The sequence below is a fragment of the Microchirus variegatus genome (genome assembly GCF_963457635.1).
Source record: "Microchirus variegatus genome assembly, chromosome: 2".
Classification (NCBI taxonomy): Eukaryota; Metazoa; Chordata; class Actinopteri; order Pleuronectiformes; family Soleidae; genus Microchirus; species Microchirus variegatus.
The window spans coordinates 18,740,499-18,752,461 of NC_139803.1; the positions used below are offsets into that span (position 1 = coordinate 18,740,499).

An 11,963-nucleotide genomic window follows, 5' to 3' on the forward strand; every position below is an offset into this window, starting at 1 on the left:
TTTTCAGTAAATACTGTAATTAAATGGTTTCAAAAATATCTTCATCCACACATGGGTGGGTTAGGGGACTTTAAACACTGTAGTACAACACTCGGCCTGTGTGGCACTGTAGCAATGCCACAGAAATACACCACATAGAAGGAGGCATAGAGCATGAACACAAAGCTTAACAACTTAGTTTTATTATTATTAAATAAAGCTTTATGTATACATACTTTTGCAGATAATCCTTAACTCCTACTTGTGTGTACAGACCCTGAGAAAAGCAGTCTCTTTGACCAGTTCCTACAACTAGTTGTATGAATGAGGTTCACACAAGCGACAAAGTAAAAAAAAGGATATTAACCTCTCTTGACTTTGTCTGTTGTCCAGTTGCTCAGATACTCAGGCAGCACTTTTCCCATGTTGCCTTTCTCAGGGAACATCTGTATCACCTCCAGACCAGACTCTGTTGCTGCAAAAAACAGAGAACAGCAGTTAACATCTGCTAAAATAACAGCTCATCATTTCTTCTCTTATAACCATATAATCGATAACCATCTCGTCTTACATCTCCTGCCGAGAGCGCAGGCCAGCTCACTGCCCATGAAGCCGCCTCCGATGATTGTGATAGACTTAGCATTTCTGGACACACTGTCCAAGGATTTGAAGTCATCGATCTGTACAGGAAAACAAAATGCATTATTGACATGAGAAGGAAAAAGTTCAAATACGCCTTTTGCTATCACTTCCACCTCCACAGGCAGCAGCTCTCAATGCATTGGATTTCAATGCATACACTTAAGTTAGTCACTTCTTTAAAGCAATTAACATTATCTTTCTCATTACCAATGGAAACACTCTACTATGCTTTTTTTTGTTTGATTATTTTGTGTGTTAAGATTCCAAAAAGTGAAATAATCTACTTGCAAACAGCATCTCACCACCCGTTTACAATTCCCAGACTTTTTATTGTAGTATCCATTTCAAATCCATTATTAAACCACAACAACAGTAGCCATAATCATCATAATCATCATCATCATCTTACTGGTGAGTATCTTCCCATATTAAGTCCCAAAATAATATGTGAACTTGCCTAAATAACACAGCTGCATCATACATAATTTAATAGGCATGAATGATATTGTAGTGCATGGCCAAGAGGAAAGGAATTGGGCTTGTAACCAAAGGGTTGTCGGTTCAAATACTGGGATGGGGCAAGGGCTGTGGTAACCCAAGGCACCCAATCCCCCATATTTTTCCCTGCTGCAGAGGTCATCTTCTGTAGTGATATTAATATAATAGTTTTCATACTCATGCTGCAGCAGATGTAGATATACTTTTTCTACAGTGTGCAAAAATAATAACAATAATAAAAATTAAGTCAAGGAGGTAGCAGCCTATTGCACCAGACCTTGGCGTTTTAGCCAATATCCCTATAATTAATATAAATTAATAATTATATAATATTATATTATAATATCAATGACTGAAGTTTAGAAAGAAAAAAGACACGTGAGAAGGGCAGACCCCTGCTAAAAGGCTGCAGCTACCACTTGGTAGATGAAGAGGGATCTGTCAGAGATCACATAGGGGGACACAGAACTTTGTCCACTCTGAGGTTATGAAAATTATAGTTGTGCATATTAAATTTAGAAATTCCCAATCACACACTCTATTACATAATCAGAATTCAGTATTACCCAAATTAAAGCCCAATTTTGGGCACCCATCTGACCTATGAACCTAAGGGTGAATTCCAATTCCTTGCTTAACCCTCAATCTTAACCCTCAATCTCAAAAATGCGCGCTCCCTCTAGTGCAAGTGCTTTCCTGATTCCCATAAAAATTAAGTTGAGGGGCAAGTTTAAGGGCTGTATCGCCCTCAATATTGCGATTTTCCGAGACCACCCTTGGGAGCAAGGGCTACCCAGAATGCATTGCGTGTTTTCACATAAGAAAGATTGCGTCGAAAGCAGCGAAACAAGTATGATACAAATTAAGTATTTTCTTTGTTAATAGATATAAAAATTATGAAAACCATTGTATTATCTTAGTTTAGGCCCATATTATGGATTACTGACGTCATTGTTGCGTAACGTTTATTTTACGATCTTTTGTCAATAGGCGGCCGGTGCGCACACGCGATCGTTTGCTATCGTTTACCCTTCAATAAGCCGTGGTGTGTTGTAACTGTCAGCTGAATATGTCCGTGGTTGTGGTATTTGTATGAGTATCATCTTATAACTAACTGACAACCTAATAACTTGACTGACAAATGAATCGTAATAAATAATCGTGACGTAAATGTGTTCTTCTTCTTCTTTTTTGGAGTTGACAGACTGGACGCAGCTTTCACGTTATTCTGCCCCCCACAGTCTGAAGACGTATCTGCATTTAAGGGGTGTCACATTTCTAAGTGACAAAATAACCCTCAACACTTGGTTTTGAGGGCCAGTTAAGATTAAGGGTTGAGCTTGAGGGTTAAGATAGGAATTGGAATTGGCCCTAAGTCTCATAGTGGCTATGAGTTAGTGGCTATACATGATTGTGTTCCTGTTTGCATCTGTACAACAAACTATCGTGTCTGAGAGACATACCAATGACTCACCAGTATCAAAAATGTATCTTGGTTTTGATTTTATGTAAATAAGAACAAAAACCTCCACCTCGGTGGGCTTGGTTTGTCTTGGAAACTATGATTAAACTAAATGTTGAAAATATTACTTCTCTACATGTTTGTTAAACAGATGGAGTATATTCTATACAAACACATAATTGTAACGTTCAGTTGCTTTTGTCTCCACTACAGCATGTGTGTGTGTGTGTTTTCTTGTATTTGTTACCTCTTTAGAACCTGTTCTGTCATAAAAAACTGACCTTAACAGGATCAGTAGTCTGATGGAGACCAAAACCTGGTCCTAATGAGGAAAAACCTTATGTCTGAGGAACTCATTGAGTCTAGGCCTAAGATTTGAATTATGGTTATGGTTAAGGTTAAGTCAAATCCTATCAAACCATATCAAATTGTATAAATCCTTATCTTCAGTCATCTAAAGGAAAGACACACACAACTTTTCTTTGCTTTGTGGCAACAGTAAATATAAAGCTGATATAAAGCTAACTCCTCCTTGTGGCTAAAAACTGACCTTGCGGAACAAAGTTGTTCTCTTAATCACTTCCTCATCTGCTCTTTCAATAGCCTGCAGATTTCTTGGCACGCCACCTGAAAAGCAAAGTTCAAATTGGTTTCTCTGCGTTTTAAGACACATGCATTTAAAAAGGCGTTTACACCCTCTTACCTGTCGCAATCAAACACTTGTTGTATGAAATCTCAGTACCGTCGTCCAGTTTCACTTTGTTCCCTCTCACGTCCATATGAGTCACCTGAAAATATGAAATTACACATTTGTTGTGTAAAATCTCATGATAGTCCAAAAGTCAAATTGGATTTAGATAAAAAAAATTATAATATCTTATGTGTATTATTTTTGCACCTTTTTGCCAGTGAGAACAGCTACTCCTCCATTTTCTGCACTATCCAACTCCTCTGCCTGAATGTAGAATGACGGTGGTTGGAAGAAGATACTGGCAAAGATATACAAAGATATTAAAACAATCAGACAATGCAAATCGTGTGTAATCTAATAAGAAGAAATCTTCACATACATTTAGTGGGCAATAAACTGTTATGTCCTTCTGGTGTTTTGTGGGAAATTTTCGTAAATAGTTAATCTTAAAAAAGTCAAACAACAAGATAAAGAAGCAAATATATTTGCTGCTTATTATATATTTATTATATTATTCTAAAGATATCATACAATTGAGCTGCTTCTTGCAGATGTGTCAGTAACTCCTACAATCACACTCTCTAATTAGGCATAAGCGGGACAAACGCAAACTTTAACACACCTCCTTTCTTTCCCATTCCACTGTTTGAACCGTAGTGTTTCTGTCACACTGGAGTCATCGGAGAACCACAGCTCCTTGGACAGAGGTGGTCTCATGTATGGAAGGTCCGGCTCATCAGTGACAATTAGCACCTGGTAGCAATCGCAAGGACAAAATACTCTTAAGGAAGCCACTGGTGAAAGCAGATGGAGCTGAATTCCACTTTTCTCTTGATTTCATTGTTCAAAAAGAGAGGCTGGACTCACCCTGGCATTGGGGTCTCTGGCTCGAATAGAACGGGCTGCAGCGAAAGAGGCAGTACCTCCTCCAATGAGGAGGTATGGGGCATGGGAGGGCACCGTGGCAGAGGCAGGTTTAGACTCTACTGCTGGAATTTGCATGAGAGAGAGGCGGCGAAAGGAAGAGCAAAGAGAAATGAGCAATAAGCAAAAGCAGGAGAGAAATACAGGTCATCAATACCAATGATTATTAACACAAATACACCTGGAATGGAGTAAATGGACCTGGTGAACAAAGAGAATTAAATGTGTTATGTGAGTAGATTTAACAATTAACATTACACAAATCCGAACAAAGAGAAGGAGACACGAAGAGGTGCTGAGAAAAGCTGTTATGGAAAAAAAATATTAATAACTATATAAATAAGGGGGAAAAGATGTTTGAAATAAACATTAACAAAGTATTGTATGCTATGTCCGTCAACTTCTGAGCTCCAGCCAAAGCTGGACGATTGTCTTACCACTTTCACCAACTTCAGGCTGAGGCTCTGCAGGCTCTGCTGCAGGGGTTTCTACTGCTGCTGCTGCTTCTGTTAGTATAACCGCATCATTGCACAGTTGAGACACAATACACCTGCAGATGTGGTAAATATACATCACAGGATCCATGCACAGATGTGCTTACCACTCTCCTCAACAGGTGCAGGAGGCGGCTCTGTTAGCTCTGCTGGGGAAGACTCGGATGCTGATGGGGCAAACAGTATAGAGGCAAAGGTTACCTTAAAAAAATGTTATGTGCACTCAGCTGGTATACGAATACATATTCAACTGAGGTGCACTTCAAAAAAAAAAAACAGTTGAAAGGAAAAAAGCCCAACATTTTCATGATTAGATGGGAGAATTATGTTTTCAAGTCTTACCCTCCTCCATTAAAGGTGCAGCAAGTGTCTCTGCTGCAGCTGCTGCTGCTTCTGAAGTTGCTTCTACCACAGGCTCATCTGCTGTTGAGGCAATCCATAGTATTGGTTTGAACTAAATTCTTACACTTACAATAACTGAAGATGGAGGATTATAGTCAAGTGTTTTAAACTACAGGTTTATTGTATTTTTGTTTAGGTTTTTCCAAGTGTGATTGTATGAGGTAGTGACAAAATCGCCCACTTAAAGCTGCTGATCGTAACTTGTGCTCCTCTTAAAAAAGGCTCTGTCAATCAAAATTAACTCACCTGACTGAGGGAGGGTTTCTATGTATACAGCCGCAACGCACAGGTGGGCAGAGACGAGAAGCGTCTAACCTTCCTTCTAAAATTGCTAAATGGGCGGGGGGTTTTAAAAGTCAAATTCCTTCATGAAACTTTTTGTAAATGCTTAATTCAGGGTCTCTGCAGGTTTCAACAAGTCAAATTTAAGACTTTTTAAGACCATAATGAATACAATTTAAGACCCATTTCACATCATTACTGGCAAAAAAGTACAAAAGACATGAAGGAAGTTGTCGCCACAAATCGTTGAACCACTGCTATGCTACGCTGCAACACACCGCGACGCGCGTACAGAACACTAGCTAGTGGTGCTCGATAAATTCTCACCGTGGAGCACAGGTGGCTTCGCAAAGCGATACTGAAGTTTATGCATGTATTAAATATAAAAGTAATGTTAATAGATTTTTAAGACCCACATTCTTAGATTTAAGACTTTTTAAGACCCCACGGATACCTTGTTATTTGGGCTCGTCATTTGTTTGCAGTCATCTTGCTTTATTAGAGCAATGTTGCTGTTGCTTCCGTTTGACTTAACATAAAACAATCGCTTCCTTTGTCCATCGCAAGAATGTCGCCGGGTGACAAGACCTAAACACCATTATACTGAAAAACACAGAGTGTCTTGTGGAGCAGATTTAATCAGCATTGTGTGGAGTCATATGACATCAGTTTGAATGCAACAGACATTTAGGTCTATTACACCCAAATACATGGATATGTGTGGGGTCCACGCTGGCAGCCATGTTTTCAGTGAGAGTGAGCATCCATGTCTCAAGCTGGTTTGTGGCAAGCACAACACAGTCAGTACCACATACAATCACTTTGAAGAAAAGTTTACTATCCCTTTAAATGCAGATTATGTATTGCTCTCGTATTAATAATGATGCGTTCAAGTGATACACTGTCAGCAATTGAGCTTTGTCGTGTACTATCTGTGTCGTATTCATAGTTAGTTTTAACTATCATAGATAGTTTTATGTTTTCTTCTTTTTAGAAGGAAAAAAATATTGCAGATTCCAATAATGATCATTATGATCTCATATAGAGTACAATCCCAGGCCATTGTTCACACATTCACAAAAAAGTTCCAGATGAGAAGAGTCACACTTGATTTCACATATGATAACAAATCACAGAAGAAATTACTCACAAACAAAAACAAAACAAAACAAGGAAAACATGTATAATCGAAGAAAAGATGCGAGTGTCAAAGAGTTGAACTGAAACAGTGAAAGGGTTAGTTTACAACAGGAAACAAATGACCTTCAACAAAACCTGCTCAAAGACATGCATCATTGAGCGGTGAACATGGTTAAAAAAGAAAACAAATGGATGCAACAAGAACACAATGTCATTGGTCATGCTAAGGCTGGGCGTTACAGGAAGACCAAGGATATGGTTTCAGGCTATATCCCAATATAGGGGATTTATGTGCATATAAACATAATTATGACTATAAATATGGTGAAATTCTGCTAAAACACAAATTATTAGGCTTAGAATTAAATACCTTTTAAATATACCTTTGACAAATTCATGTATTCCTTATCAATTCATATATTTAATTTATAATATTCAGTGAATTTCACAAATGTATTCAATATAATAAATATGATGATCATCAATGCAACAGCTTTTAAAACCAGGAAAAGTCATCATAGATACTAAGATCTAAGACCATATCTTACCACATGTCACAATATAGATAAAATGTTGATATATTGCACAGCCCCAAATCATGCAGTTAACATTCTGGATATAGACAATACCAACACTGAGAAGACAATACAACACAAGTTAAAACATATTCAGCAGCCTTGAGCAGAGTGTAACACATAACACAAACCGATCAATTAAACAGATCACCAATGATTTCACCCATGTCTTCATTAACCTATAATATGTACGGTAAAAGTAATACAACAATGTAACAGTGCACAGAACTCCACATGCGGTGTGTAGGGATGAGACAATATGAATTCATCATAATACAACCAACCAAAATAATTGTGATGGGCAACATTAGTATATGATGATTGTAAAACCTGTTAAAAACTTAAACTAAAAAAAAAGATTGTAATAAACATTTTAATGAGAAAAAAAATAATCTTAATTGACATCATTATTCATTATAAATCATGAGGTCCTGGAATGACTGAGAATATCCTAGTTCTCCCTAGTGGCACTTAAAATTTGATTATTCAATCATTCACTTGATTATAATAAGTCATTCAGTTACTGTGACTCGTAATATGTTAGATGGCTAGGGACATTTTTTCCCTGTTTTTCTGTAAATCAAGAATCTTAAATGGCATCATTATATAGCAAGATGCCCTGGAAAGACTGAAAGATTCAGACTCCCCTTGTGGCACGTTAATACTAGGGATAGGCATGAGAATTTGATTCAATTATTCACTTGATTATAAAAAGTTGATCAGTTATTGTGAATCGTACCTCTATGTTAAAAACATATCAACGATTGCATTAATTTATAAATAAATCTTTCTGCTCCAATGATTACCTAATTTATAGTGCACCAATTGTCACAAGAGGGCAGCAGCAACAAGCAGTGACTCAGTAGCTGTGTCTCAATAGTCAAAGCTTCAAGCGAGCAGCCGACAGGAATTTTGCCCATTCACAATTATCCTGATGATGAAAGTTCAGTACTTCAGTATTATAGTGCACAATAAACTCATATGTTTTCCCATCCTGTTGTGTGTTTCAGAGTATAACAAAGAAAGTAGACTACCTGGCAGTGGTTCAGTTGGTTCAGCGGGGGCTGCAGCTTCACTATCAGGGGGCAGAGGGATTGGCTCCTCTAGTGAAGGTGCTGCTTCCGGTTCCGTTTCAGGTACATCTGAGAAAGAAATTAGCACAATTTATCCAACAAAGGCAATGGAATTATCTACAACATATTACTGTATTAGGCAATCAGACAATCAATAAATCAGAAACACATCAAGGTCACAGGGGCAATTTGGGTTTAATGTAGTTTGAATAATTTGCTGTGCTGTGGTAAATAGAGAACTACACCGAGCACTTCAGAGTCAGCCAATGCTAAACCTATTCATAACACATTAAGCTCATTCTCACTCCCTAACACTCACTCCCCCCTTTCCCCAGCACATAAGAGAACATCAGTAGTTCGCATACCAGAAAGGATATAAACACTTTATCTGAACTCTCCCCACCTGCTCACTCTCTGCCATTTCCCCCCATCATCATTGGTTTAACGTCAGATTTTTGTGAGCAAAGTCATTCTTCTTCATTTTAGCAGTAAGTTTCTGCTTCAAAATGTGAAACGCATGTCTGTCTGTACTGCTACTGAATCATGGCAGGACAAGATGGCTGTCTTGGCAAAGTCCTTTAAAACACTACTGTGTATACAAAAACCTTATTCTAAGGCAGGGGTCTCAAACTCAATTTTCCTGGGGGCCGCATGAGTTAGAGTCTGGGTGAGGCTGGGCGCATCAACCCCCCTGCCCCCCCCCCCCCAAAAAAAAAATAATTTCTGGGCATGCAGAGCTTTGAAAGTAACTCAAAATGGAAAAAAAATGAAATTAATTGTTATGCCAATTCTGTAACATTGTAGTTTAATCTAATTTTGTTATGGCTTGGACTGTGTGTACTGACATCACTAAAGCCAAGGCATTGCAATTCTAGAAGGTGCCCCTCATCTGGTGCGGGCCTTTTTTTTTACAAATAACACAAAAACTGTCTCCGTCGCTTCTGCAGCTGCAAAAATTCATTAAAAATTTGAAATTCTCAATAGTAGTAGAATAACGAATATCAGTTAATAAAAAAAACTTCTCACCAGGAGGCTCTGACTGGGTGGGTACGTCTGTTTTCTGTACAGCTGCTTTTTGTGAGCTGAAGTAAGCTTGTGAAGTACGCTCCTCATAAATTTGCTGGTTACGCTTGAGAATCCGATACGTCTGCGGAAAAAATAAAAATCACTTTATGAAATAACATATATCTGCCAATAACATCCAGTGTCACCTGTGAGCTTTAAAAACCATGTTTAACACATGTTCTCCACATCACAACTCACATATATTCCACCACCAAGGGTTACTGCTCCGAGAAAGATGTACATTTGTGATTTCCATCGTCCTTCAGCAGGTCCTGTGGACATGTGAGCGGTTTGTACACGTACTGATCGGCCATTGTTCAGCCCTGAAAACAGTAAACGGAAGACAAACACATGAAGAATACACTGAACAAAACACTGGACATCATGAACAATGTTTGGGAAATAAAGTACTTTTTTCCTTTAATGGTAAAATATGGTAAAATACCACATGTGAACATTATATTTATTTGTTCTGATCAGGCTCATCAGGATAGCAGCTTTTACAATTCGGATGCAAAAAATAATTGATTATTAATCAGTTACTAAATTAATTGACATTATGTTCTGGTTCCTTTGGTGCCCTATGACATTTCTTCAGTTTGACATTTAAGGATAACACCGTTATGAAGGTGGGGGACACAAATTTTACATTTATTACATTTATCATCTATTGGACATATGAATGATTAACGGTAAATAGTTTATTATATATAATTATATATAATATATAATATATAATATATATTTATAGAACTTTTCTAATCTTGACGACCAATCACAGCTGCGTTACACTAGTTCACCTATTCACTCACACATCTATGTGCAGCACTTTTTTGATCACACATCTATCATTCCCATTCGTTAATCATCGGCAATGTAGACCAGAGGAGCCAGGTATCAAACCCACAACCCTCCAGTTCAAGACATCCTGTTCTAACCTGTTTGTTTCCATGCAAGCCCAGACAGGTTAGATGTTTTTCTCAAAAAAACATCTTCCTCCACAAGAAAACACAAAAGCTCTATGGTGAGTGCTGTCAAAAGCATGTCAAGTCAACAGATGGCAATATAACCCTGACTGTAGAGCCTTGAGGGCCAATCAGAAGACAAGTAGACAATATGTCACTCATCTCTTCTGCTAGAGAAATAAAAATGAGGTTGGGCTACATGTGAAACCATTACACAAATCACCTCATATGTCATGACATCACATACTGACATCAAACAGAAGAGACACTGGCGCACAGTATGATGTGACACGCTTATCCTACTTTTTTTACACTGTGAATGGAAACTGGGCTGAGGCTGGGGTAGGTGAGTGGGAGGACTACAGGACTATATTAGTAAGCGAGAGTACACTGTAAAAAAAACAATACTTTTCATAATACTCTAGTAGAGTAAATATTAGAAACTCCATTTTTGGGATTTTTACTCCATTGGTATTATAGATGACCTCAACAGCTACCACAGTGGCACTACAGCTTATTGATTATTTTCATCATTAATAAATCAATCTGTTGATTATTCTCCATTTTCTTGTTGTTTGGCGAATAGAATGCAGACAAATGTTGATCAGTGTTTCCTGAAACTCAAAATGACGCCGTTCTGAAATGCCATATTTTTAGAGCAAACTAATTTCTTATTTAAACAAGGTAGATTGTTTGTTTATTAAAACACCACCAATCACAAATAATCAAGTACTCATTGCAGTCCTGTATGAAGGTCATTTTCTGGTGTTTTTGCAGCACTTGACAACGGGAGGTGGCGCTACAGGACACAAATCTCGACAGGGAAACATAATCCAACACACCAGTGGGAGCGAATTTGTTGTAACACGATGTATGCGCACAATACAACACAATACTCTGTAATGAGCAAACATGGCAGAAACATGCGAGTTAATTTCATTTATCTACGAGGCCCGTTTCTATGGACACTAATTTCCGACAAAAACACAAAAGACAAAGAGAAATGTGCTGGAAGTTAGCTAGTTCTGTCTTATGCAATGTGTTCTTTAGCGAAGACTGTGAGAACACGTAAACCTGAGCAGCAGCAGGCCACGTTGCCGGGAGTGCGGTTTAATTACGGTCGACGTTGCAGCATGTGTTGCGCTGAATTTGAATTGGTGCAACTAGTAAGTTGACAGTGAGTTAGTGGGACCAGTTACTGACCTGCTCTCCTCACATTCTGCCGGCACAGAGTAGATGAAGCTCTGGCTAAAGGTGTGAGTTTTCTCCACACACTTCTACATGACAGCATTGTGGCTCAACTCCGCTCGAGCGGTTCCCAGTCAGACAGAACCACCACTAACTTGGTAACGTTCACCCCTATACAGCTGTCACTGTTCGCACACCGACAACTAGCAGCAGCGCGCTACACGTCAAGGCCAGAGACAGGTCACACGCGTGCAGGGAATCATGGGTAACTGTAAAGACTCTTTGGACACGTAAGAGTAGTCACCGAGAGAAAACCGGAAAGATCGCGCGTTTAGAAGAAACATGGCGTCAGACTTGATATTCGTATAAAACAAGTCCCGTAATGCGGTTGAACACTGGACTGTGTTTCTCTTGTCATTTATTTTACTGTGGCGTATCGCACTCTTACAGTTGTATACGTTAAGATAAGCAGATAGACTGTGAATGTAGTAGGACCAGTTGGACACTCTTTCTTTCAAGGCTCTTTGGTTAGTGTCGTAAACCACGCTTCTTCTTCTTCTTCTTTTTGTTTTACGGCGGTTAG

General features: G+C 38.5%; 1 protein-coding gene across 4 annotated transcripts in view; it reads right to left on the bottom strand.

Moving 5' to 3' along the window:
• The window catches only part of aifm1 (apoptosis inducing factor mitochondrion associated 1), a 20,016-nt gene extending 8,415 nt beyond the window's left edge, over nt 1-11,601 (bottom strand). The window contains exons 1-14 of one of the 4 annotated variants that reach the window (XM_083903396.1): nt 11,396-11,601; nt 9,426-9,550; nt 9,189-9,309; nt 8,124-8,231; nt 5,033-5,113; nt 4,798-4,857; nt 4,634-4,702; nt 4,140-4,258; nt 3,895-4,025; nt 3,480-3,570; nt 3,285-3,369; nt 3,132-3,208; nt 551-659; nt 347-454 (exon numbers count right to left, since the gene is read on the bottom strand). In XM_083903396.1, the coding sequence (XP_083759522.1) occupies nt 347-454; nt 551-659; nt 3,132-3,208; nt 3,285-3,369; nt 3,480-3,570; nt 3,895-4,025; nt 4,140-4,258; nt 4,634-4,702; nt 4,798-4,857; nt 5,033-5,113; nt 8,124-8,231; nt 9,189-9,309; nt 9,426-9,550; nt 11,396-11,483 (1,372 nt within the window). In that variant the 5' untranslated portion in view covers nt 11,484-11,601. Of the gene's footprint in view, nt 1-346; nt 455-550; nt 660-3,131; nt 3,209-3,284; nt 3,370-3,479; nt 3,571-3,894; nt 4,026-4,139; nt 4,262-4,633; nt 4,703-4,797; nt 4,858-5,032; nt 5,114-8,123; nt 8,232-9,188; nt 9,310-9,425; nt 9,551-11,395 lie in introns of all 4 variants that reach the window. The other 3 variants (XM_083903395.1, XM_083903397.1, XM_083903398.1) reach the window with 3 other exon arrangements.
• Nucleotides 11,602-11,963: the final 362 nt, after the last annotated feature.